At 35.9% G+C, this 27,066-nt stretch overlaps 1 protein-coding gene across 2 annotated transcripts in view; it reads right to left on the bottom strand.

The window, feature by feature from the left end:
• Positions 1-268: 268 nt before the first annotated feature.
• Positions 269-27,066, bottom strand: part of msh5 (mutS homolog 5) — a 32,755-nt gene continuing 5,957 nt past the window's right edge. The window contains exons 5-24 of one of the 2 annotated variants that reach the window (XM_031892343.1): positions 23,849-23,970; positions 22,495-22,604; positions 21,850-21,885; positions 21,105-21,187; positions 19,299-19,344; positions 19,026-19,164; positions 17,511-17,573; positions 15,396-15,524; positions 13,153-13,225; positions 11,550-11,659; positions 11,006-11,086; positions 10,162-10,249; positions 9,109-9,295; positions 7,766-7,892; positions 5,717-5,866; positions 4,876-4,950; positions 4,142-4,285; positions 2,521-2,658; positions 1,964-2,037; positions 269-465 (exon numbers count right to left, since the gene is read on the bottom strand). In XM_031892343.1, coding sequence (XP_031748203.1) covers positions 354-465; positions 1,964-2,037; positions 2,521-2,658; positions 4,142-4,285; positions 4,876-4,950; positions 5,717-5,866; positions 7,766-7,892; positions 9,109-9,295; positions 10,162-10,249; positions 11,006-11,086; positions 11,550-11,659; positions 13,153-13,225; positions 15,396-15,524; positions 17,511-17,573; positions 19,026-19,164; positions 19,299-19,344; positions 21,105-21,187; positions 21,850-21,885; positions 22,495-22,604; positions 23,849-23,970 — 2,087 coding nt within the window. In that variant the 3' untranslated portion in view covers positions 269-353. The remainder of the gene's footprint in view (positions 466-1,963; positions 2,038-2,520; positions 2,659-4,141; positions 4,286-4,875; positions 4,951-5,716; positions 5,867-7,765; positions 7,893-9,108; positions 9,296-10,161; positions 10,250-11,005; positions 11,087-11,549; positions 11,660-13,152; positions 13,226-15,395; positions 15,525-17,510; positions 17,574-19,025; positions 19,165-19,298; positions 19,345-21,104; positions 21,188-21,849; positions 21,886-22,494; positions 22,605-23,848; positions 23,971-27,066) is intronic. The other variant, XM_031892344.1, reaches the window with a different exon arrangement.

Here is a 27,066-nt window from a genome sequence, read left to right on the forward strand (position 1 = left end):
AAGCAAACAAACATATCTCTTTGTGAAGTGCATAGACAGTTCAGAGCTGTAAATCTGTCACACAATTGGGTATAAAGTGGAACAGCAAAGTCAGCAGTGCTGGGATTAGTTACCATCAGCCAAATGCACTTTTGCTAGGGTAAAGTGTTGATCCTATACAGAAGTGAAGTGAGCTAATAATATTAATATGTGTATTTGTAAAGGATCAGTTACGTAGAAAATGTATGTGTTAAATCATTGGAAAAAAAGAGTAACATGAAAACCATAATAATAATTAACATTTTGTTTACTTTGACATTTCGTGTAATATATTCAAAGATGCAGAAATAATAAGGTTTCATAGTAAATAAAGCCTATAGAACTGATGAAGACAAGGGTAGGACCTCACTGGTCATAAATTTCTCCACATCAAGCTGGGGATCATCAAGGTCCAGACTGAGGAAACGAGAGACCAAATTCTGGCACCTAATAACAGGAAGAAAACTAGATTTATTCCAAACACACACAGAACCAATGAATGAGAGAGTTGAGGCATGCCTAAAAATGGAATAATAAACAAAAAGAAAAGCATATCTATACATATAATTAACACAGTATTCAGAGTACAGGCAGCAGCATGTTGCCATATGCATGCCACAGCAGCATGGCAACTTCTGCTCCCATCTCAGGTAGTCAAGTTCCGTATCACAAAATGAATTTACAGAAAGCAAACATTATATCAGTAATGAGTAAAATTTTACATCAGGTTTTGCCTCAAAAAAAACCGCCATAGACCCCAAAGGTTGCAAGAAAAACATTGCACAGTAAAAAAAAAAAGTTGCCCATTGACTTAAATGCATTTTGTGAATTTTTTCAGAGGTGAAACGTGACAGATTTGCCCATCATTACAAAATATTCATAAGTTATCATATTCCTGCCATGGAGTAAAACAAGAGCATTACAAGCAACATACATTTCTGTACTAACTGGGTGATAAAATATTATGAAATTATAGTAAAATATGATGTACATTATTTTCATACCCGAGACAAATCAGAACTGCACATAATCTGTTTAATTTCTGCATTTATTTCAGTTGCACTAATATTGCAATTAGGCAAAAAACATTACACTATGCACTTTTATTTCACATGAAATTGTTTTTCATTCTGAAAGGGACACTTTCGTCACAATGAAAAAAAAATCTTCATAAAAAATTATTTACTAAATTAGACTATCTATTAAAAAAAGCTCAAGTTATTTAAAAAGAGTAATCCTTTAATGATTGTATATTTATGCCATTATTTGCAATTGTGAAATCTCCTTTCAAGAGACAAAGCAATGTTGCACCCCACTGATTTTTGTCTAATCTTTTATAATTCATACAGCTCCTTTTGTCAACAATGCAGAACATTCACTTTGAGTGATCCTTCAATCTAAAAGGTGTCTTGTACAGAGGAAAACATTTTTCATAAATATGAGTAACAGGCTGGATATTTTTTTATCTAGGCTATCTGGTACATACCATCAGCTTGTGTTGGTGGGTCATATGCATGTCAAGAACAGAGCAGCATACTAAATGGGTATGTGGCTTTTACATATTTACTATTCTGTTTTCATCTTCCATTAGATAATCAGGGAAGCCAGAGCTGTGCAGCATGACTTTGCAATAGAGGCCCTGAAGCCAGATTCATTAGACAATAAAGATTTGATGGACAGTGGTCACAATGCCACTATAAGCCTAATTTTAGGGCTAATTTTAAGAAAATAAAAAAGCTGATGGCAAGTCTAAGTAGTTAAAGTTATCAGCCATATCTTATCTTCTAATCAGGAATATCACTAAAAAAAGGAATGCCAGAGATCATATTCTTACTGATCTGAAAAGTAAAACATTGTACAATAAAACATGGACTAGACAGTGTTTTAGGACAAATAATTAGACAAATCAAGAGCAAAAAATGAATCCTAATCTTTATATCCTCACTTTTCCTTTTTTTTGTCCATCTCTGTTTGATTTAGGCACTGAATGGCTTGTCCGGTCCGGAACAATTCTGACACCTTTAGGGGAGAAAAGGAAAGAATCTAAATATAATATATATTAGGTTAAACACAACAAAATAATTAGGGGCAGATTTACCAAAATGTGAGATTTGAGTTTACCACAAAAAAAAAACACTTTCTATTTATTCTTATGGAATTTTTAAAAGCATCTTTATCAAATAGTGAACTCTAACTTTCACCCATTGATAAATACAATTCCACAAATCCCATAGGAATGAATAGAAAGTGGGTGAGCTTTTCTGCAGAAAAATCTAATCTCACATTTTGATAAATCTGCTCTTAAGTGTCCATTTTACAGTCCCCTAAATGGCATCTGACTTGCTTTGGCCAACAGCCACCCACTGGAAGACTTAATCCTGTAAATGCTTAAACCTTACATTTGTCACATAAAAGTATATTAAGCAGTATTTAATTCTTAATAAGCAATAAAACATGTAGAAGTTTTACTGTGCAAAAGTTGGGGCCCGATGTCAGTCTCACCTCTATTGCTCTTTTGATAATACCTGCAGGCAAACCTGCTAGGGCTGCAACTTTGGCTGCTTGGCTAGCTTCAGATACCCCATCCTTTATCTGGTAAAAGAAAACTATCTCTTCTCCATCCAGACACCACTCTAAAGTCTGCAGAGCAAAAAAGTAATAATATCACTAGCACCAAGAAGGGAGAATTGCCCATGCAGTGGATTAAAATAGTCACCACTAAGATTGTTTTACACAATGGAACCTGAATCTGAATGGAATAGTGTACAAGTTATGGAATAGAAGAGTCAAATATTTTATTTTTAATCTCATTAATACACACAAAGCATGGTCAATTAAATTACTGTCATTATAACTGTATGTAGTGTATATATGTATACAGTTCAGTTGGTACACAATAAGGGACAAGTTCACTAATTAAGAATTTTCCTCCAGCTTAATCACAAAAAAAATCTAACCCAGAGCTCAAGTTTGTTTACATTTCTAAAATGGTGTATTATTTTGTACTATTTCAAGTGCTTTCTTTTATAGGCCAGTGCCAAGATTGTGAAAACCACCCAAGCCAATGGAGATTCCAAATCTGAGATATGCTCAATTTAAATGCAATTTATTTTTACATTGTGAAAGAGAAAAAAAAGATTGCTCAGCATTAGTTAATCAGCCCTTTACAAAGTCAGGTATTTTGTAGTTACTATATATATGTGTGTATATACAAGTAGTACAGCACTAGTTAGTTTGGAGTTTCAAAATGCCTGTTTCTTGTCTCAAAAGTGAAACTTCTGTTTGAGAGAATATAGTAGGTTCTGTGCAGGGCTAATATGATCCTGGTGTTTCACACTTTAAACCAATTCTGAACCATTCAACACTGAATTATCACTTTATTTGCCTTATGATTTGTAATGTGCTCATGGAGAACCACAAGACACAGATAATTAAAGAGGGTTTTACATTTTCACAGAGCTGCCCTCAGTAAAAGCAATCCCCTACTTTCTGTTTCTCATAACCAGATACATTGTGCAGCGTCAGTTGGTGGTGGGATTTTAAAACATACTGCACATATCTTCATGTAAAAGTGACATTATATGGAGAAAAGATATCCATAATAAGATATGTATCCATATACAGAGTATGCTGAGGTGGAATCCTAAATACTATAGTACATTACATTTATATTGTGGAGCAGCATTATGGCTCAGAGGGTAGCACTAAGCTTTGCAGCTGAGTCCTTGCAATATCAGCAAGTAGTTTGTATATTCTCCCCATGCTTGCGTGGATTTCCTCTGGGTACTCCAGTTTCCTCCCACACTCAAAAAACATACCAGCAGGATAATTAGCACGTGATAAATATGACTTAATTGTGTGTAAATGTGATAGAGACCTTAGATAGTAAGCATCACTGAGGCACGAAGTGATGTTAATGATTTATAACCTCTGTACAGCATATGAAAATCTGTTGGCAGTACATGGTAATAAACCAAAAGTGCTGCCAGGTTTGCTTTAATGTGGTAAAATAACTCCTTTCTGGCCCACACTATTCTCTTGTTCAAGTAAACGTAATATGTATTATTAAAAGTGCCTCTGAGAATGAGCAACAGTCAGTTTACTTTTTTTGAATAAATCTTACCTGAAACTGTAATATGGGACTGTCAGGCAGGATTTTGAGCTTTACCAAACTGTGGAAATTGGTGGCCACAAAAATATGAGGACATTGACATCCCATATTTATCCAGTGCCTGAGGACAGCAGCTAAGAGAGAGAGACCATCCACCTAAAACATACAGCAATCCAGTAACACAGACAATAGTTACATTAAAATATTCCTGGTTGCAAAAAAGTAGAATCCAGTCTTCATTATTCATTCTTGTTAAATTGAAGGTAATCTACATGTGCACTGTCCATTCTACCCTGTAGACAAACACAGTACCTAGCAGTACCAATACCTGTATCTGTGCTCTAACATATTGCAATGATAACAGGCCATTTTGTTTTGTTATCTACATATGATTCCCCCCAAGTTCCCTGAAATTTTATATAGTTTGTGCATACAAATAGCTTGCCTTTGTGTTCACTTTTAAAACACGGTGTGCACAAAAAATTAAATCTTGTGGCATATTGTGTCTCAGTAGACATAAGAAAGATGTAGTCATATTGCAATGCCACACCAAAATGGCATTCTGCATTCTATACAATTATGGGAGGTTTGCAAAAATGAGGTTTTCATGATTCAAGAAAATACTTCAGTTGTGTGATAATATGCAATAATAAGTATATATATATATACAATAACTTTAACTGTAGGTACAACTGTATGCACCATTCAACTGCATGCACTAGAGAAGAGTGCAAATGATTACTTACCGTGTTAGTCCCTTTACCAAATTCATCAATCAAAACCAGTGACTTCTCAGTTGCATTATTTACTGCTCTTGCTACCTAGGAATGCAGATACATAGATGCTTGAACAAATACGATTGACGGTAATGACAAACGCTGTAGTAACAGGCACAATGACAATACATTGCAATTCACATAATCAAATGTGCGTAGTCAGTGAGAAACAAAGCCTTTAGCATCTCTGTTGCTAGCAAGTAGACAAGGGATAATTTGGCTACCATACCTTAACCATAAACAGTTTGAAGACTCTATAGTGTGCTGTCTGTCAAGTATATTGCTACCAGAGCCATAAATTATCTGCCTTAAAGGGGAAATATCATGAAAATTAAAATTTAATTTAAGCTTTATTTTTTAGAGGGGTGTATTAGTGCTAACTCAAATAAATGACTCCAGCACAAACAAAATGTAGCAAAACAACTGAATCCGTCACGCATCCTGCATGAAGAGAGATAGGACTGCCTTTCCAGCCAGTTATTTTGAGAGTGAGCTCTTATACATCTTCTAGGCAAAAGGACCAACCTCCGAAACAATCTCCTGCAATAGGAGAGAATGAAGAGACACTGATTGCCGAAAGGGGGCAGTGAAGAGAAACGTGATTATTTCCACGCCCATACATCATTTTTTATTAATTTATATATTTAAAAAGTTTCTTATTTAACTGAGAAAATCTTATATTAAATTTTCATTTTTACAATAGATCCCCTTTTCTTTTTGATTTGTAGCTTGCATCATGTTTTCTGGAAACACATAGTGCAGCAAGATCATAGAGGGTTGTAAGCCAAGGGTTTAAACAGATTTTATATACCTGATTTAAATCTATCATGAAAGTAGATAGCCCAAGGGACACAGACTCAAGACTCTGAATACGGGTAAAGATGCCATCAACTGGTCCAATTTCAGCCTCTGCAGCTGGAACAAAACTTCCAATCATAGACATGAAGACTATGAGTCCAACCTATGAAACATAATTTTAAGTAGGAAATATATGACAGCTAAATAACCGTAGTAAAAACAGGGCTGATGGCTATGGGAAAAGGAACAAATTCAGAAAATATGAAGGGAGATGAATAAGGCAATATAGCAAAGCAGATTCATTTTCTAACACCAAATGATAAAAAATATTTTTTTTATGTATTTACTTATGGTTGGTATCAATTCATCTCCATGGCAAAACATAATAAAACAGCCTCCAGTCAAATATTATAAGCACAAAATTGTGAATTATTTGTTAAAAGTGCCACCCTGTTTCTAGAGAGAATGCCCGCCCAATAATATTACAAGGCAACAACATGAAAATTTCCAGCGTATATCCAAGTTAGTAATTAAATGTTTTCCACAAATCTCATCCTATCTGACTTGAAAGCTGGACTTGCAGGAGTATCTAGAAAGCAAACAGTCATTCCTATTTAATCAAAAGTAAAAGAATTGCTAGGTTTATGAGTCTCTGTATAGATTATAGAATTCTGTTTTTCCCTGCAGCTTGCAAAAATGTGAAAGCAAAGTTTAAGTCATTCACTCTTTTATGATGCTGATCACAAATATATGATGACAAAGATAGTTTTCTATATTCTTTATTCCTCTAAAGATATATTTCCCCATTAAGTTCTATAAATAAAGATGACATGATTAATAAATAATAATAATAATAATAATATGAAAACATGGTACCCCCTAGACAGACAGTGTATGCTAATTTGTAGCACAGAGCAAAGAGGTCTGACACACATCCCACTGATGTAACTTCAACCAAACAATTTAATGTTATTATCAACACATTCATATTTTCAGTTCAAAAGAAGCTGATGTCAGAGCCTTTGGGACAACAGGAAAATTTTATTTGGGCAAGATGTTTGTACTGGGTTTATATATTGTAATTTTAATATTTTATTGATCCGCTAGTTTCTCTTCGATATGCTCTGCCTGCCATGCCATTAAGGCAAGATCTCAGCCCTGTCCTTACCAGGGTATGACCAAGGTGCAGGCCAGGGTGCAAAGTGCAAATACTATGGTGTATAGAGGCCATTTTTATGCACTTAGCAATCTGTCATTAACTTAATGAATGACCCTCTTATGACTGTAGTCATTCAGATTGTAAACTATGTAGAACTGATCCAATATTATTAGTATATAAAGTGAAAATTACATTACTGTGTAATCCTGACATACATTCTGAGCAACCTTTCCATTTGAGTTGCAGCTGCATGTGATCATTCAGAGCCGTAATTATTAGTAGGGGAATTGCAAAAGCATCAACTCATACTACTTTCTGTTTGTTAGCTTTTTAGACAGTGTAATTTCTTATACGCTAATATTTTGCTCTCAACAGGTGCCTCATGCCCAACAGTAAGGCTATGAATGCAGAAATACCAAGTGCATGGTGCTGCTGAAAATTTTACAAAATCAATGCCTGTCTCAGTCTCACAATCTCTGAAACAGTAGCTGTTCTTCAGGGTTTCACTGCATACCCTGTGTAATTTTACCACTGCAAGTGAGATTTGCTTCTGAAGGCTCTGGTTGGTTTGCTGCTGCCCCCTACTGAATTGAATAACATTCACAAATTGTGAATAAATATATGCAATTTAATAATCATGCATTAGTGTACCCAAGACATAGATTGCACTAAGACTGAATAAAAATATTATTTATTTTAAATAAAGCAAAAAGATAAGAAAACAAAATCCTTAATGGTGGCAAGCCGGCTATTTTCCTGTACTTTATTAACATCAAAGAACTAAAGCAAAGATTGGGGTTTGTACTATACAAAGATGACTTTTTGATGTTTTTCCTCTTTCTATATCCTTATTTTTTTCATCACTTCCTTTGTTCAGTATTTCACAGTCTCTTGCCATTTTACCTGTTTTAGATACACACTCTTCCCACAAGAGTTTGGTCCAGTTATTATCTTGATTCTTTTCTCATTCTGCTTGCTGAGAGTTGAATTTGGAACAAAAGTTCCAGAGCAAAATACCATGAGAGGATGTCTATAAAAGATAAGAGGCACTGGGTGGGAAGAGAGAAGAGGCAGACAATAACATTTGGATTTGAGACTTTTTGATCAGCATAATAGGGTTGTTTTAGTTCTTACATTAAAGCAGGGCCAGAACTAGGGTTAGGCAGAAGAGGCACGTGCCTAAGGCTCAACAGTGTGGGGGTGCCTGCCTACCCTTAGTTCAGGCCCTCAAGTCCTGCACACTCTCCCTGTGCGCCATGCTTCGCCCCCAAACGACTGCTCATCACTCTGGCTCCCCCTTCTTTACTAAGCACTTTAGAAATTTACATCAACTTTCTATTTTTAGCAGATATTTGCACTTTTAGACTGCTAATACCTTGGCTCAAGAGAGAATCAGCAACCCTAGGGTTAACCGAATACAAGAAGGGCATAGACAATTAGGGTCGCAATGACTGCATCCAGTCTGTCTTTTATGTCAGTCAATGGTAGAAATCCTTCAGACTGTCAGCAGAAGGGTGCTGCTGAATGCCAAAAGACTCATGATCTAACTGATCTGAGAAATGGCAACTTAGTTAACAGGCCTCTCCTTGGCAAAGTGTACCCAATCAACCCCTTAACTAAGGCTTCCACTATGGGTTTTTTTATAGTGCTCAATATCTCACTTTAATCAAATTACTCAATATAAAAGGGGAGAGGGAGTAGTTTTAGGCAAAAACCAAACCATTTCCCAATGATTCTTTATAATGGAAAATATTTTTTTAAATGAAAAGAATAAGCAGGATTCATTTTCAATAAAGGTCTTTTTTTGCTCATGTATAACAAAGGTGTATAAAACTGCAACACATTGTAATATAACCTGGGACACATTGGTACCCAATCTAATTGATGCATGGAACAGATGTGCATGCATCTTACATAACCTTTATGTAACTTTTATGTCACTGCAATTATGATCTATAGTCTAGCTTCAAAATCTTTGTTTCCACTGAGTATAACAATATAAACCCAGGTGCTGTGGAAGATCATTTTTAGTGGGGTAGGCAGAAGAAAAGTTTTGCTGCTGTGTGCAGTTTTTCTTGCCTCTCACTTGCCTGCCCACCTAAAAATTAAAAACTGGGGCAGATAATTCTAGGAGGGCCACGCCCCCAATGACCCCCTGTTCTAATGCCTATGGAAAAACTACAAATTTAATTTGACTGATTTGACAAACATGAAGAAAACTTGAACAAGTATTACATATTACATACCTCCCCTCCTTGATGTAGATGGAGTTGCCCATGGTGTATCGGGGACGTGTGTATCCATTCTCACGAGCAATGACTGCCATTGCAAGGAGAGCATCCAGTTGTCCTGTAAACTCTGTAACATACTGAAACACTGCAGACTTCTCCAGTGTCAAAGTTTGCAGCTGGTACATGATTACTGTCTCTTGATCTGGAGGGAACAGACTAATACATTTAAAATCTCAAAGGCTAATCAAATTCTGTATTATGAGTTAATGGTCTCTATGTAACTTAATACTTTCTTAATAAAGTTTTAGAATTGTTTGATAACAATGCAATGGTTACTTGACAAAAAAGTATCTTTAATCCAACACATACAATATTACTCTGGGCTTCAAACCCCCATGTTTATTTGCATGTCAGTAAACATCTTTGCCTATTATTATTAATATTATACCATCCCAGACACCAGACCTCAGACAGTCTGCCACCCACCTTGGTGATCGGTGAATGGGCAGTGTATGTTGCACATGCACTGATCAGACTCCTACCCTTCATATGAGTCAAATTATATATATATATATATATATATATATATATATATATATATATAAAATGTGACTTCTACAACATAATATTGCATCTATGATCTAATGTAATGATGACCCTGTCTGTTAAGGTTTTTTTGTGTTTAATGTATCACAGAACCATCTGCATATACAGAAGTAAGATGATTCTACTGCACAGAACAACCCTACTCAAAAAAGTATTTTTGTATGACCTTAAAGGAGATGTTTACCATTAAGTTAAAATTTAGTATGTTCCAGAATGTCTCATTATTAGCATCTTTTTATGATAGTTTTTGCATTATTTGCCTTTCTTGTCTGCCTCTCCCCAGCTTTCAAATGAAGGGCACTATATATGGTCTTCACTATATACTTCTAACACTAGCTATAACAACATCATTGCAAAATGTATTTTTGAAATGTTTCTAAACATCTTCCTGTCACTGTTATCATCTCAGTTCTAAACTAAACTGTGATATCCCTGCTTTGCAAACACAGTAATCTTTCTTACCTCGGATTTCACAGTGGAGGTCCCCAAATAATGAATCCAGCTCTCTGGTCCGGACAGTTCTGTAGTAAAGTCGACCTTGTAACAAAAACTGATACAAAAATGTTCATATCTTACAAAATGTAATAATCACATTAGGAATACTAATTATCGTGTTACACAAGTGATACATGGCATTGAACTAAAATGCTAATGTTTTTGGACATTAGCTAGAAACTCTGTATAGTACTGACAGCTTAGTGAATTACTTGTTAACAAGCTCTGTACTCATCGGTGAACTTTTCTTAACTTCCAAGAACAGCTGTGGCAGCCATTGGTAGCATTCAAGCAATTATCTTTGATTATCAGAGGACAGCCTAAGCTTGTACTACCCACCCTTCATACTCTTCATGCAAGCTACAATGGATGGATAACTTGACTACTATAGGAGTGACCAGGATTTTTAGCAGAGCCATAAATTTGAACAGAGTTTAAACAGTGTAGAAAATATACTCTGCACACCCTTATTTGTAATAAAAACACAGTAATGGTATGCTTTTAGAAAAACACTAATTGAGAATAACAGATATAATACATACCACTCAACTGTACAATTTAAGGGGGAATTAATCACTCTAGCACCCCATTTGATTAATTGATTGAATCTTAGGTGTAGTGGGTATACTACACTGGGAGTGCCCTCCGATTAATATTATTTAGAGTTTAAACAGTGGACAGCATTTTTGGAAGAGCCAAACTACAAGAGAAGCTACTGGATAACTTTGGAAAAATTTCTTAACTAATTGAATTTTTTTTTATTTTTGCAGAACAATTTTCCATATATAAAAGTAGCCTGTAGGGTTTTAACCATAAATTCCAGGCCAGCAATCTTAAAGTCATTCTTGTCCTCCATGAAGGGAAGACGTTGGAAGGATAGAAGGAATCCAATCTGAAGAAAAGATAAAAGTGTGAGAGACACTGCATAAAGTATCATGTAAATCATTTAGATTAATATATACTGTATATATCTGCAAGCCCACTGAAACACATATTTAGCTATGAATCTAATAAATACAATTTATGTATTAAGAAGCAGACTAAGGGCAGGGGCACACATATCAATATTAGGTGGTTTGCCCACTGTACTTTTTAGTAGCTCCAATATGTGGGCTAAAATTGCTAAAACCACCCTACATCTCAAGCCCAAGTCTGTTAAGCAGAATGTTGAGAGCAAAACACTTGCACCTGGTACAGTTCCGTCACTCTGTACCTTGTGCTAGTTATGCTGTTGAATGCAAAATCACTGCAAGGTGCATATTTCTTTGCATGCAAATGATAAGGTATCAAATACTGGGCTCTGACAGGTAAAGACCCCTAATAATTACTGTTTGTTTTGTGCTCTCTTGTCTCACCAAAGGAATATAGATGATATAACAGGATGGTATGTGGCTGTCCAGGGTCTCCAACTCTTTCTTTGCTACATCGGTAAGGAAGGAAGGTAGCCCTCGAAGTTGACGTTTCTCTGTCACACAAGTAGAGAGAATGGCAAAAGAGGCCTTAAAGGGGATTTCAACCCAAAATAGTTTTTTGCCTAATGAAGGAAAGTGTAATTCTAAGCAAATTTTTAATATACATTCGTTACATACAAAAGTGGTGAACTCAATAACAGACCTTTGCTGAAGTAAGAGCCAGGAGTACTGAAAGGGATAAGCCAATCCTGCTTTCAATAGCTACCTTCTTATCGAAGCAGTAAATATGTAAGAAACATGTTGATGCCCTGACTCTCATTGGGAGTTTAAATTCAGCACAACTACTACTATGAAATGTATCATATAAAATATCATAGAGAGGAATTTTGTTACATTGATGCTCCTCCTTCTTGCTTTGTTCACGTTTTAATAGAAAACTTGAGGTACATTGCTAAAAATAAATTCTAACACAAATTAATACCAACATTTCCAGCTACTCATTTTTCACAGATTGCTGCTTACAAAATTCCACATGAAAGAGTATTATTTTCATGGTAAATGAAATTGCAGTGTGATGTAACTGTAACGTGGCATAATGAGAAATTGTATAGCCTAGCTAATTCCACTTTGCAACATATATGCCAAGAAGAATAATTTGGAAAATGGCAATTTTACTTACTGCTTCTCAAAACAAAATGCCTACAGAAGATACTGCTTGAAAATTGCAATATCCAAAGTGCAAAGCTTAGCTAAAACATAAAAAGAATATTTACATTGTATGATATTTGAAACATATGACACAAATAATAATGTACATATGAATTAAAAAAAAAATCAGCATTTTAGCTAATTTACAAGCACCAGTCTGAAGTCAGTTGAAATGGCTCCACCAAATCTGTTCTCTGTAAATTACAGATTCAAAATGGTGTGATTATATATCTTATGTGCTCTGTGACAATAACAATATTTACAGTAGTAAACAGTAGTAGACCATTATGCTGTCTCACTCAAAATGAATATAGCCATAGATTATATTACAATATGTTTCCTTTAGTAAACCTTGCTGGATTAACTTGAAATTGACAGTACAAATCATTTTAAGATTACTTTTATAACTAAAATGGTTATTTCAAGAAAATTCCAAAACAGATTTTCTGAATTAACATGGCATTCACAATTCCATTTTAATGGTCATTTTAATGGTTATTTATCAAAATTGGTATTTGTTTCGGATAACCTTGAAATGTTAAAAAACATTACATTACATTATTTATAAAAAAAAAATGTGATTGAATAAAACTCGGAAAAAAATAAATTCCTTGAATGAATAATTTTTGCTTCATTTTTGATGGGTGGCAAAGCTCAAAAACAGACTACATAGTTAAAATGTTGCCTAGGGCCACTCCCACTGACTTCTACATGACCTCACATGTATGTGTTTTTGTGTTTTTTTTCACTTTAATATTGAAAATTTCACGATTACTAGTGCAAAAAAGCCAATTGTAAACAAAAAAAAAATACAGATGTTGATAAATAACATTCTTACTCTCATCCACAGCAGGGTCCACAAAGGGTTTAATACAGAAACATCTCCCTTTCACACTTTCTTCAAAATCCACCTATATGACAAAGAAAGAAAATATATAATCTTTACATTAATGTTTGGAAAATATACTCAGACAACATTATGTAGAAAGCAGTGGGGCAGTGGGCACAGTCTCAGTTGCTACATTAACATTTTTTCCCCATAACTACATTACTTTACATACAGTAAATTTATACAAAGATTACAGACTATGGGGCTGATTTACTAATCCACGAATTCAAATCCGAATGGGAATAATTCGGATCGGAAACGAACATTTTGCAACTTTTTCGCGATTTTTTTCGTCGCCGTTACGACTTTATCGTAAATTGTCGCAACTTTTTCGTAGCTGTTACAACTTGCGCGAAAAGTCGCGACTTTTTCGTAGCCATTACGATTTGCTCGTACATTGTCGCGACTTTTTCGTATTGAGCGCTTGTAACCGGCGAAAAAAAAAGTTGCGACAATTTACGAAAAAATCGCAAAATACCGATCATTACGAAAAAAACGCATTCGGACGCCTTCAGACCGTTCGTGGAGTAGTAAATCAGCCCCTATGACTTCAATATATATGGTGGCTTTACAAAGTAACATAGTAACTTAGATTGAAAAAGACATACGTCCATCAAGTTCAACCTTAATGCCTATATATAACCTGCCTAACTGCTAGTTAATCCAGAGGAAGGCAAAAAACCCCATCTGAAGCTTCCATAATTTGCCGCAGAGGGCAAAAAATTCCTTCCTGACTCCAAGATGGCAATCGGACCAGTCCCTGGATCAACTTGTACTAAGAGCTATCTCCCATAACCCTGTATTCCCTCACTTGAAAAAAGTCATCCAGCCACTTCTCCTTTACTTTTTTCTCCTTATAAGAGATACTATCATAATTTTTATGGTATTGTTTTTGGTATGATACTACATTATGTGACATGCAAAAAAAAACTCATGATACAATTTAAAATTGTATTTGTAAACTAATTAACAGTGTGTGGACAGCAATTACAGTTTATTATGTATGATCCTGTGCTTGCAGAGACTTGCAACTTCAGGTAGTCACTGCCTTAGCTATTTATTTCTTATCTTCAAGTCATATACAGTATGACACATGCACTTGCAATTCCCCTGCTGGTGGCTATTCTCATACCTAGCACTGCATTTTCATATAGGTGTGAGCTAGGTGGAAATGATTTATTAGCTAAGTGTGACCCTCTCGATCCTTCAGGTAACATGCTTTTTGGAAGGGTAAGACACCATCTGGGGTGTCAGGACTCTTTGCCTTTCTCTGTATATAATTAGGAGCATTGCATTTGAGTGTCAGTATCCTCTGCTTCTCTCACTGTATAATGTATGCTAGATGTCAGCAGCAGCTAAAATGATTACGTCTGATTCTATAAAAAGGAAAGCACTCTATGGGACCCATTTACTATCCATCAGATTTTTTTTTTCTCGTTTCAGATTTTTAGCCCAAAAATCAAAGGAAAAAAAAAAGTTGTGCTTTCTTCAAGATTTACTGTGCGTCAAAACACCTAAAAATCCGAATCTGACAATTCACCATGTAGAAGTCAATGTCAGAGGTCAATGTCTCGGAACTTTAGAGGTTTCAGATTTTTGGCACTGTTTTTTGGTGTGAACAATTTAAGAGGTATAGGTTTTGGTGTGTCAAAATTTTTTAAGTTTTCACAGTGACAATTCAAAAAAGTCACAGTTCATATCAAATTTTTTAGTAAAATGTCAAACATTCGAGGAAATGGGTTTAGTCAAACTTCAAAATAAAAAAAGATGAGAAATCATAGTTTTGGTAAATCTGCCCCTAAGTAATGAAGCAGTGAAAGGTGCTTTTCATTTGGTATTATCAAACATTGTGACAGGTAGATGGGGCATTCTGCTGCTGGTTTTCCCTGATAGCAGAAGGAGCCAAAAACATCCCCCAAGCCACCCATGTGCTGTAGCCATTATGATAAACACACAAGGGCTATTTTGTCACCTATGGAAAATGCTGCTCCCAGCAGGTGATAAAACAGCTGAAAATACCTTTACATGGCACCTTACCTGTGTCATTTGCACCATTTAATTGTGTGAAAATGCAGAAAAATGTTTTGTCTTGAAAATACATGGTTCAAATTTTAGACACAGCAATTCAGCAAGGTGTCATGCAATGGTGCAGTGGAAAGCCCAGGGAAATAAATATGCGCAGAAAGACAAACCACTTTGCCAATCAGGTTTTTGATGTACAGAAGCTCATTGCTGAATGCTGAAGAGATGGTGGAAAAAAGAGACACATTCTGAGGCAGGGTGCGGCAAGTGTCTCCAATGTAAATGGCACTGCAAACTGCCTGCAAAAAAATAATAATGGCAAAAGAATAATGCTAAATTAAAAAGAATAAATATGAAACTAAGAATAATGAGAAGCAAGTATAGTCTAGAGTGTACATTGGTACAGTATGACAAAGTTCAATAAATCCTATCTATTCAAATGAGTTGCAAGGCCTTGATTAGGAAATCATTATAATTTACTGTACATGTGCACTGTGGGTGGGGATAAAATTCCCTAGAAGACCTATCATAATTATATTTTTTTTAAAAAGGCACACTGCCACACTATAGGGTTGATTCACTAAAGTGCGTTAATTTTTATCGCATGCTTTTTTGCGCTAAAATAGACGCGAAAATTAACGCGCGATTCACTACAGTATTACCGCGTGCGTTAAGTCGCATATCGCATGCGTTAAATTTCGCGCTACCGCATGCGTTAATTTTAACGCATGTGTTAATTTGCATGCAGAAATGAATACTAATGCATGATTCACAAACACTTAGGGGCACATTTACTAACCCACGAACGGGCCGAATGCGTCCGATTGCGTTTTTTTCATAATGATCGATATTTGGCAATTTTTCGGAAAATTATTGCGACTTTTTCATTGCCATTCCGAATGTTGCGCAAAATCTGGCGATTTTTTTCGTAGCGTTAAAACTTGAGCGAAAAGTCGCGCCTTTTTCGTAGCCATTCCGAAAGTTGCACAAAATGTTGCGATTTTTTCGTAGCGTTCGGATTCATTCAAGCTTCAGTATGGTGACTTTTCTTGGGCCAGGTTGGAGCTGCAGGGTGCCATTGAGTCCTATGGGAGGCTTCCAAAATCATGCTAAGTCTGAAAGTTTCGCCCGCCGCTTACGAGCGCTCAATACGAAAAAGTTGCGAAAAACTCACGTTTTTTTGCGCAAATCGTATTGGTAACGAAAAAGTCACGACAATTTCCGAAAAGTCGTAAAGGCGTCGAAAAATCGCAAAAAATCGCAAAATGTTCGTTTTCCAATCGGAATTTTTCCAATTCGGATTCGAATTCATGTCTTAGTAAATCAGCCCCTTAGATGCGCTAAATATCGCATTAGTCTATGCAAAAATTAACACCTACTTGAGGCAGGCGGTAATTATAGAAAAGTACAGTTCATGAGCTTTTGGCAATAAAATATGGACTTTGCAGTGGGATTTATTCAAGTATGTGTTGGCCCTAGAGTGATGTAGCCTCCAGTTTGAAGGGAAATGGTCATTTTCAGTACAGTAATTTTCCGAAAGTATTGGCATGTATGGCTAACATGGCGTGCGTTTTTTCGCACACGGCAACTATTTATACGTGGTGCGTTGATTAGTGCTCGTTCCGTCAAATACCGCACGAAAATAGTCTTTGCGACTAAAATAACGCAAGCAGTATCGTGCGTAAATTAACGCAAGTATGCTTTTAGTGAATCGTGCGCGAAAAATTAGACGCGATAAAAATTTTACCGCATGCTATAAATAGCGCACATTTTAACGCACTTTAGTGAATCAGCCCTTATATTTCTTAAACAAAGGAGGTTCTAATTAACTAATAGGCGCCACACTGTACCAGTTTTATGCATAGCATCTTTGTTTTCATTTTAATAACTTGATGTAGCCTTAAAAAATATATAAAGGGCATTTATATTTATATTTTTTATATTTTTATGGCACATATGAAGAAAAATCAGCTCCATAAATTTTATAATTTACCCAAAACCAATTAAAATAAAATGTAAACCATTTGTTTGGTCAGATTGATGTCCATATGAAATAATGATGTCTGTTTGACTTTTTGATTTTGTGATATGAACATCATAAAATGTTAGTATAAAAAGAAAGTGGAAAAATAATTTTTAAAATGCCAAATTGTGAGGTCTTCCAAAGAAACCTTGGATCAGTAAATAGATCCACAAGTTTCAGGTCAATTTGACAGCAACAATGGTGGCTCTGCACTAAATTATACAATTAGATCTATGAACTGATAAAGTGTTGTAGTTGTTACCTTATGCAAAGCCAGCCAATCAGTCACCTTAGTATTAGAGAGTGTCATGCGTTTTAAAATTAGCTGAAACAAAACAACCATTGTAAGAAAATGGAGCTGATGGGAACAATTCAAAAGAAAACAAAGTTAAGATAGAAAGAGAGAGTGGAGCCATTAGTTAGTTCAGCAGTGGTGCAATATATCTATTAGTTTTAAAGACACATTTCTCTACTATTTTTTGCTTATCCCATAGAACAAATGCAAGATTAAGGCAGCAGTTCCAAAACTGTGGGAATACACCTGGGTGGGTGGGTGGGCGTTATAAAATTTATAGGGGAAGATTTGGAATCCTTATTTATCCTGTTAGCTAATTCTATAGCCCAGCCAGAAAGTTATTTAGGATGAGATTTGGTGTAAGCACTGCTTTGCTATTCTAGATTTTTCAATTGTATAGCAATGTTATCATATATCTATCATCTTGTTAATAGGTAAGGGGGATCCTCAAAGTAATGTTACTGACTCATCTTGCATTTCCAGACTTGTGAAAGCTTATATCATGAATATAATATTATATATAACTTCCAAGAACTTCTTCCAAATGCCAAAATCTCCTTAGAAGCCCCTTGGTGAGTATAATGCAATCTATTCCCAAAGCTCCACCTCATTTGTATGTAAACTTACAAACTAAAAGAATGGACTAAAAAATAATCCCACATAAAGTATAGTATTTTTGCTCAAAGTCGGATGTATTTACCCAATGTACTGGTTATGCCAAAGACATAAGTGGTAAAAACACCTAGAATTTTGTTGCTGCGTCTTTTTCTAAGAGTAGTACTACAACAATATGACATAAGCGTCACTGGCATTAAAGTAGCACTTTTTATCTGCATTTATTGAGTAAGATATATTATGGTTTATGTTTTGACACCCCCTTTGGTTGTTAGTAAAACACATTACTACCAGGTATATCTGAATCTATAAATGTTGGGATTTAGTAGAAATATTATTTAGTCATGTGTAACAGGAATTAAGTTAAGGAGTTAAGCATACTTAAATTCCAAGTTAAAGGGACAGTATACACCCCTTTTCAACATGAGCTTAATAAATAGGGCTTCTACTAAACATACTTTTTGCATAGGCAAAAAGTATGTTTAGTAGAAGCCCTATTTATTATTTATTTATTATTTTTTAATTACAAAAAAATCTATGGTTTCTGTTATTTCTGGTACTAAACAATATGAATTGAGTTTCACTTTAGTACTTCCTGTCACTTCCTGATCCCACATAGCTTCAAAGAAGCTAATAAAAAAAGAATTACCAGTCCATTGAGAAGCCCTTGATAATGAGCTGCTTAAAGGCGGCTGCTGCTTAGAGAAGGGAGGGGTTTGTTTGTTTAAAGGTAGATAGGGAGCTCCAAACAAATTTCAAATTTTTGTAACATCACTTTAACTTGTCCTAGAAAATGTAATGTACAAACAGAGAAAAAACTGAAATAGAATGAGTGAAGAAAGGTAACAGATTTAATTACAGAATTACAGGGATATTTTTGATGCTTTTCAGACTGCTCTGGAAATTCTCCACAATCTGCTGATTTTGTGGTGCAATGAAGAATTCAATGACGTCTAATCGAGACCCAAGCTGACATTGGTTTGTAGTAGGTCGCATTAGCCACATCCTTTACCAACAAGTAGAAAATAAAATGATAATGTTTTGCTTAGAAAATAATTAGTTGATAAGCAACCATGATGAAAGAGAAATAGAGACATGCAAAGTTTCAGATGGCACACAAAAGTTACAAAAGAGACATACCTCAGTGTATTTTCTCCCTGTTTTGTACAGCAACGATTTAAAAGTCCTAAAGGAAATATATGTATATGCATAAAAGAAATAGCTAATAAAGGCATAGGGGCTATAGTTCATTGCACATAAGTAATTAAAGTACTGTTATAGTTATGGAAATCATTTATATGCCATCCCTAGGGCCACTGGGATGATGCTTTTTTCATTGCATATACATTGCATATACACATTCAGCACCCCTGGGTCACACTGAATACAAACTGGTTATGCATCTGGGTTTAGGCAGATGGAGGTTGTCCCTATCCTTCTGAGACTTCAATGACATCATCAGGTCTGGCATATCCCAATGGAAACTGGTTGCAAAGGTACAGGTTAGGGTCAATTTGAAAATTTTACAGCCTGTGCATCTATACAGCTTAGATCTTTACTGTCATAGGGCTGCTGGTTTTTGGCAAGTAAAGGAATGCAAGAACTAAGGTACTTTTATTGTAAACTAAGTTTGCTATGGTTTAGCTGCCATTTACCAAATACAGTGTATGCTACATGAATGCCTTTAGCACACTCAGTCTGTTTTCTTAAATGATCTCTTTTCTAAGGATGCATATGTTTGGCTAGACCCTTCACTGCAGGAAAAACTATCACTATTCCTTGCCCTGGAAATAGCAGTAATTCCAGTACTATCTGTGTTTTTTTGGTCCCTGAATCTTCTGTGCTACTGCACAACCCTTTACTTTTGTCTTTAAAAACGTTTAAAGGGGTAATTAAATTAACTTATGGGGGAGATTTATCAATGTTCAAGTTTGGTTTTTTTTTCACGATCTGAGTTTTTTTGCACTAAAAAAAACTCAAATTGGAATTATGGTTAAAAATTTGAATGTCTGGTATCTATTAAGTGTAAAAAACTTGAGTGTAAAAATTTGCCATCTAAAAGCTTGCTAGTTTCTGTAGAAGTCAATGGGAGTTGTCCTAGGCAAGCCATATTTTAAAACTTGAATTTTTTAAGTTTGTAAACTTGAAAATTTGAAAATTTGAGGTCTTCAAATTTTTTATTCAAACAAGTTTTCCTTATTAATAATTAAGCAAGCATTCAATATGCAAGTTTATTTGATTTAGAAAAACAAACCAAATTCACAAACTGGAAAATTGGTAAATAAGCTCAATAGTGTATTATAGAATGGCCTTTAACAACCTTCAAAGTGATCCACTTTTTTATTTTTTTATATCTTTTACATTATTTTCCTCCTCTTTCCAACATGCAATTTAAAATCTTACCAAACCACTGTAATTTACAATTACTGTAATTTACTGTCTATTCAGGCCCCCTCTATTAGGCTTCTGGTCTGTCAGCAAAACCACTGCCTGGTTCTTACTGGGTAAACTGGGTAAGACTGCAGCAAAACAAATACCTACTAAAATTCCACAATTGAGCGGTGCTGGACAAAAACTTAATTTAAAAAACATATGAAACATGAATATCAACTGCAGACTGCCCTAGTATTTCTACATCTTAATAAAAAGTTGAAATACTAGTTTGAATAGTACATTTACTGATTCATTAGACTGATTTATTAACCTGCGAAATGAGTTTTTCTGCAATTTTCTGTGTTTTTTCAAAAAATAAAAATGCTGCCAAGTTTTAGGTGGTGAGATTTAACATTTTTTTTAATGTGATTGCAGTCTAAACCATGATTGAGAAAACCCCTGCACCTGCATTTTTTTTTTTTTTTTTTTTAAATTAAATTTTCTTATGTATAAAACTGGAAACTGGAATTGCTATGGAAGTAGATACATATGTAGAAGGAGAGCATAAATTACCATACAGACTAAGTCCTTCTTTAACTCCAGAGGTCAATTTATAGACAGAAGGATGCACCTCACTTTTGAATATCTGCAGAACACTGAAAAGAAAAATAATTATGAGTGCATTATTTCTGAGAATTTAAGGGGCATAATCTGACAAACATTTGCCACAAAATCAGCAGTTGGGGGCAGATTTACTAAAATGCTGTGACTTTTTCAAATTGTCGACAAAAACCAACACCAAAGCAAAGAAAGATCTTCCAGGGAAGGGAAGGGACATCTGTCATTAAATTCAAATTTATGGTGACTTTTAGCGCTAAAAATCAGAAAAAATATTAGATGATTAGTAAATATTAGTAAATAGCCCCCTTGGTGTATTATTTCACCAAAAGTAATTTTGCCAGGTCCAAGCTGACAAACTACCACTATAAATATACAGCAGCGATGTTAGTATTATCTTGTCATATCCTCCTTGCTTATATACCTCGTTTTATGGCATAAATTCACCAGTATATTTTCCCAACTACCACTGCCTGTTATTTATGGCAGAAATGTTTCAACACATTATGCTTGCAATGATGTAATTATTATTTTAAGGTAATATACAATGTTGCCTGATCTATTGAAGCAAATTTTGGAGGAGTTAAAAGGAGAAAATTTACATTTTAGTGCATATGTACCTAAAGGTCTTTTCTCAAAATACCTTAAACTCTGTACATAATTAGAACAACATGCCCCTGATGAGAACTGTTATATCTACCTGTAGGTATCTTGATCCATATCAACAATGTCTGATCTAATGAAAAAATAAAATGAGCTGCAGCTTTAAACTGTGGTATCAAAACTTTTTTGGTGCTAACATTTAGCAGAAATAGTTTAATGTAAAAGTTTTATTACTGCTAGTATTGTCAAGTGTTTTTCAAGTAGGTATAAACAAATGAACAACAAATTAAAAGGCTAAAACTTTACTCATTTTTTCTTTTTTAAACATATGATCAAACTCATTTCCATGAATGTCTGATATTTACTAAAAAGTCTGAACTGAAAATGTATGTGCGGGAAAAGTCACATAAAAGTAGCAAAAACTCAAAATGTGTCGACTTTTTGGATGAAAACCACATCTTTTTTTGCAGAAAAAACAGCGTCAAAAATCCGAGATCCTCTAAAGTTTTGAAGCAAAACAAGAACTTCCAGGAAAGGGACATTTGCCATTGACGTTTACATGATCTTGACAAGTTTTAGCTGGTAAATGGTTGGGTTCGGATTTTTACCTGTTTTTAGCATAGTAAATCTCAAAAAAGTTGTGACTTTTTTCTGCAACTTTTAGAGCTAAAAAAATCTGAATCGGAAAAAGAAAATTGGACCATTAGTAAATGGCCCCCTTAATGACAGTTGCATAACATACAATACATATTTTTTGAGGCTCAGGATAGGAACTCCAACACTACAGTCTTCAAGCTGCACTCCAATCCTTCTACGTTCCAGAAACTTCAAAAGCCCCCCTAGAGTGCAGATCTGTATAGAAAAGTGTAAGATCAGTATATACATGGCATAATAAAGTAAAAATAATTTATAAGTTTAATGAGAGACTTCAGCAAGGCTGGAACTAGGGGTAGGCAGAAGAAGCATCTGCCTAGGGCACAACAGTGGGTGGGCACCAGGCAGGTACCTCTTCTTTCACTTAACCCTATTTCTGTGCCCTTTAGCCCCACCGCACACTCCCTCCAGCGGCCCGCAGCCCCACCCCGTATGCGCTCATAAGCGTGCTCACTTGCGCATGCTCATACAACCACGGGAGAGGGGGCTTTTTCTGATGCAGCAGCTCTGTTATGCAAATACATTGAATATTGTAGTCTTTCTTATGCCTTTTCTGAAGTCCAGTGCCGGGCCAAGCCGGGTGAGTTGCCCGGCACTGGACTTCAGAAAAGGCATAAGAAAGTCTACAATATTCAATGTATTTGCATAAAACAGCTGCTGCATCAGAAAGCTCTACAGTATGGTTCTTATTATTTCCTTAACTTTTTTTATTGTAGCATCGCCATTTTGTCCTTTTTTCTGCTCCCAGGGCTGTTGGTCCAGGGAGGCACACCTGGGGTTCATGTCTGCTTCAGTAAGTGCAAACCATTTCTTCACTGCCTGCTTTGCTATATTGAAATTTATGTGCTTGAGGGCTATTCTTTCACTAATTTTTGGGGGGCAGTGGGAGGCCAGCAATGAAATTTTGCCCAGGGCCCATCCTCTGGTACCTTAACGTGGCCCTGTCCCTGTGGTTCTCTATAGGGGGCTCGGGGGCCATATTTGTTCTGCAGTTTTCTGTCAGTGTTACAGACTCTGACAGGTTGATAAGGGACAGTCAGGTTGGCAACGTAGTCAGGTTTAGGAACTACAGGTAACAATTACTTAAACAGACTTATCAGTAAAAAAATACAGATCAACATGACCTATAGGTGCATTAACATGAGTATACTATTATTATCTTATTAATATATGAGCAGTTTTTTTGTCAGTTTCACTTAATAATAATAAACTTTAATCACAATTGTTACAAGTATGCCTAATTCTATCACAATACTGCCTTGTAAAAAGTCCTATAATGGTAACACATTTTGGTGCAGTAAAATATCCTACCCAATAATAGTAAGTAGATTTTTTTTAGCCCTGGGTTAAATATGGGAAAAGGCTTTAAACCTTGATGAATTTAAAAAAATGTGCCCTTATGCATTAATAAATTTGTTCAGTGACAAGTATCAATATTTTACCATTTTTGGGCAGTCAAAAGGAATGATGGAAGAGAGGTACAGAATCTTCTCTGATTCTGTAAAATTAGACGGTAACGTTGGAAAGTTCCAAGAAAGAATCCTTCTCTTGCAAATCTGTAGTCCTGGGTGTGACAAAAACACAACACACTACATCTAAATTTGCTTTACTTGGTTAAGCCACCTCCTCCATGGATATATATTTATAATGGCTGCTCACAACATTAAAACCCACAGAACCCAATCAGATGTGCACTTTTATTCTGCCAACAAAATGCTATACTACATAGGTTTACTGTTGATTATAGGTCTCATGGTTGTGCATAACCTTTTTTGTCTTCCTGTTCAGGATAGCACAAAGCAGTTATACATTTTTATTTTGTACAGTGTGACCAAGTTACAAAATGCCTATGTTTGTGACAGATAGTTAGCATGCAATATTATAATAGTAGTCACAAAACCTTGTGTCTGTCTCTTTTATGTGAGGGATTAATGTCATACACTTGCTTCATTTTGTTTGATGTTTAATATTTAAATGCATGAACTCAATGCACTGAGAGTGCTTAGTCTCCCAAGGCCTCATTTACAAAGTGAGGGACAGAATGCAAACGACCATGTTTTTACATTCTGTCCTGCATAATATACTTCAGAATGGTCCTTATTTTACAGTCTTGTGTCCCCTCAGATACCCCTTAGTTCATGCCTTTGGTCTATGTTTTTTCCATAATGGTGAAAACGAATAATCTATTCAAGTCTCAATATAATTTTCCCTAACTTCCTGTAGAATCTGGGGTTATTGATCAATCCAGTTTATTACAGTTAAGTGCCCTTAACTCTTAAGTCTTGACTCCTGTCAAGCATATGAATAGTGTTTCCCAAGAAGGTCCTGCCCTCTCTTTAGGTCCCTCTCAGTGGCATGTTCATCAGTGTTGATAACTTTTATATGTATAGCAGAAGAGGAGCTCTAAAAACTGTTCCAATACCAATTTCAGCACAGCTGCATGTGTCACAAAGAGAAGGGTGAATAAGTTTAAGTTTAATATGCACGAAGGTTGTTCCTTCAGGTACTCATCCAGTGCAGCAAGAAGGGATAGGGGTAGAGAAATATGTTGGAAAATTAACCAGTCACATCTTGACAGCATGGTGTGGAAAAGGGCATATATCACAGTTTATTTTACCACTTGAGGCACAAGCAAACCTTATTTAAAATCAGTCTGTGACTGGCAAAGTTTTGAGTTTTGATGTATCATCTGATGGTTTCAGCAAGTTTACAATGGTACTGTTATTCCAATACTACAAGAACAATTCTCCTAAAAGTGATGATAATTTAAATAATGATATTGCAAAATAATGTTCTATGTAATTAGTTATCTTTATGCATTTCTTACAACCAAAGGGGGTGTTGTGCCATAATTTTGGCATTTGAATACATTAGAAACAGGGGGTTATACATTTAATATAAAAATAAGTTCAGCTAATGCTAGCTAGAACCAGTAGACTGTAAGCAAAATATAAAATGAAGTCCACATAGTACGATTAAACATTTTCCACCTTAATGATGAATAGGGTTTCCATCTGGCCAGTAAAAATTATGCTTAGTGCCAATGCTAGTTATAGGTAATAAAGGTAAAAATATAAGAGGCTGTTATTTTTTTCCAGAAAAGGTTGATCTGTTATCCAAAGAAATAAAAAATAATGTTTTTCTCCTCTGTAAATTGTTTACATACAACAAATTTTCCTTATTGAATGCATTCTCTTTCCACCATAATAATGAGTGAATGGCTTGAATTTGATGTGGCCTATCTCATCTGGAAAACTTCAGTACATAAACATTTCAGATAATAGACCCCATACATGTACAGCCTCAAATTGGAAAACTAATATTAAAACACTAGAGGAAACCCTAACTATAAAATGCCTCAGGAAAATGCCAAAAAACTTTGGGAAATATAAAACAAATTAAGAACAGAAGCCCTAAACCTAGAAATCTTGTTCCTTCTTAAGGTTAAAAAAAAAAACAATCTTCACATATTGTGGGGTTACTGTAGGGATACTGCCATCTATTGGGTACAAATAGAAAATACATCTACTACATTTGTATTTTTATTGCAGGCTTTAAATTTGAGATTCATTTTTATAACACAATTAGAATGTGTAATTAGAGTTCACCAACTGGACCAAATCATGCTGAACATGCCATACTTACTTAGCCTTGTTTACAGTATTTGACTTTCTAGAACTAAATCTAGCCATACACATCATGCGAAGTTTCCAAAATTGCAGATCTTGGAAGTGGAGGGCTCAAACTAGGATGACCTGATAGTCTGGTCCCATGGGACAAAAACAGATCATAATATGGGCTTATGAGGACTGGCATCATTTGCCTTATTATGTCCTTGCATAATTTAATTTGTAAACCTGCCAAAAACATATGTGACTGATCCCCAATTGCAAAAAACAAAAATTGTAAATAACACCACCTGGAACCAGTTGAGATGCCTTGGAAGGCTATGGGAAGTATATCCTCAGCATTTCGGTAAATTGAAGATTGGGGTTTTTTCTTCTCTGACTTGATTTTAAGACTTGCTTAGACATGCATGCAAAAATGTAATACACAATCTTTCCCTCTATTTTTTTTTTACGTGTTCTTGCATACCTCCCAGCTGTCCCGCTTTACGTGGGACAGTCCCAATTTTTCACCCTGTCCCGCAGTGCCGGATTTGTCTTCAAATGTGCCGCTTCCTCCGGCTGCATCCCCCGATTCTTCTTCTCTCCGTGACGTCACATTCACGTCTCTGGGGAGCACCTCTTCTTCTACTTCTTCCGCTCAGCTCATTTAGGTGAATGTGGTGCAGAAGCTGCGGTGCTCCAGAGAGACGTGAGTGTGACGTCACGGAGAGAAGAAGAGTCTGGGGACGCAGCCGGAGGAAGCAGGCGGACCCAGCAGGCAGGTGGTGGGGGGAGGGGGAGCCGCAGGAAGTAGGGGGACGCTGGGGAGGACGTTGCGGGGGAGCTGAAAGATGTTGGGGAGGATGCTGGGGGGAGCTGGAGGAAGTTAAGGGGGAGCTGGGGGATGTTGGGGAGGACACAGGGAGGGAGCTGGAGGATGCTAAGCAGGAGCTGAAGGATACTGGGGGGAGCTGGAGGATAATAGGGGGGAGCTGGAGGATGCTGGGAGGGAGCTGGAGGATGCTAAGGGGGAGCTGGAGGATGCTGGGAGG

This window comes from Xenopus tropicalis, chromosome 8 (genome assembly GCF_000004195.4).
Source record: "Xenopus tropicalis strain Nigerian chromosome 8, UCB_Xtro_10.0, whole genome shotgun sequence".
NCBI classification, from domain to species: Eukaryota; Metazoa; Chordata; class Amphibia; order Anura; family Pipidae; genus Xenopus; species Xenopus tropicalis.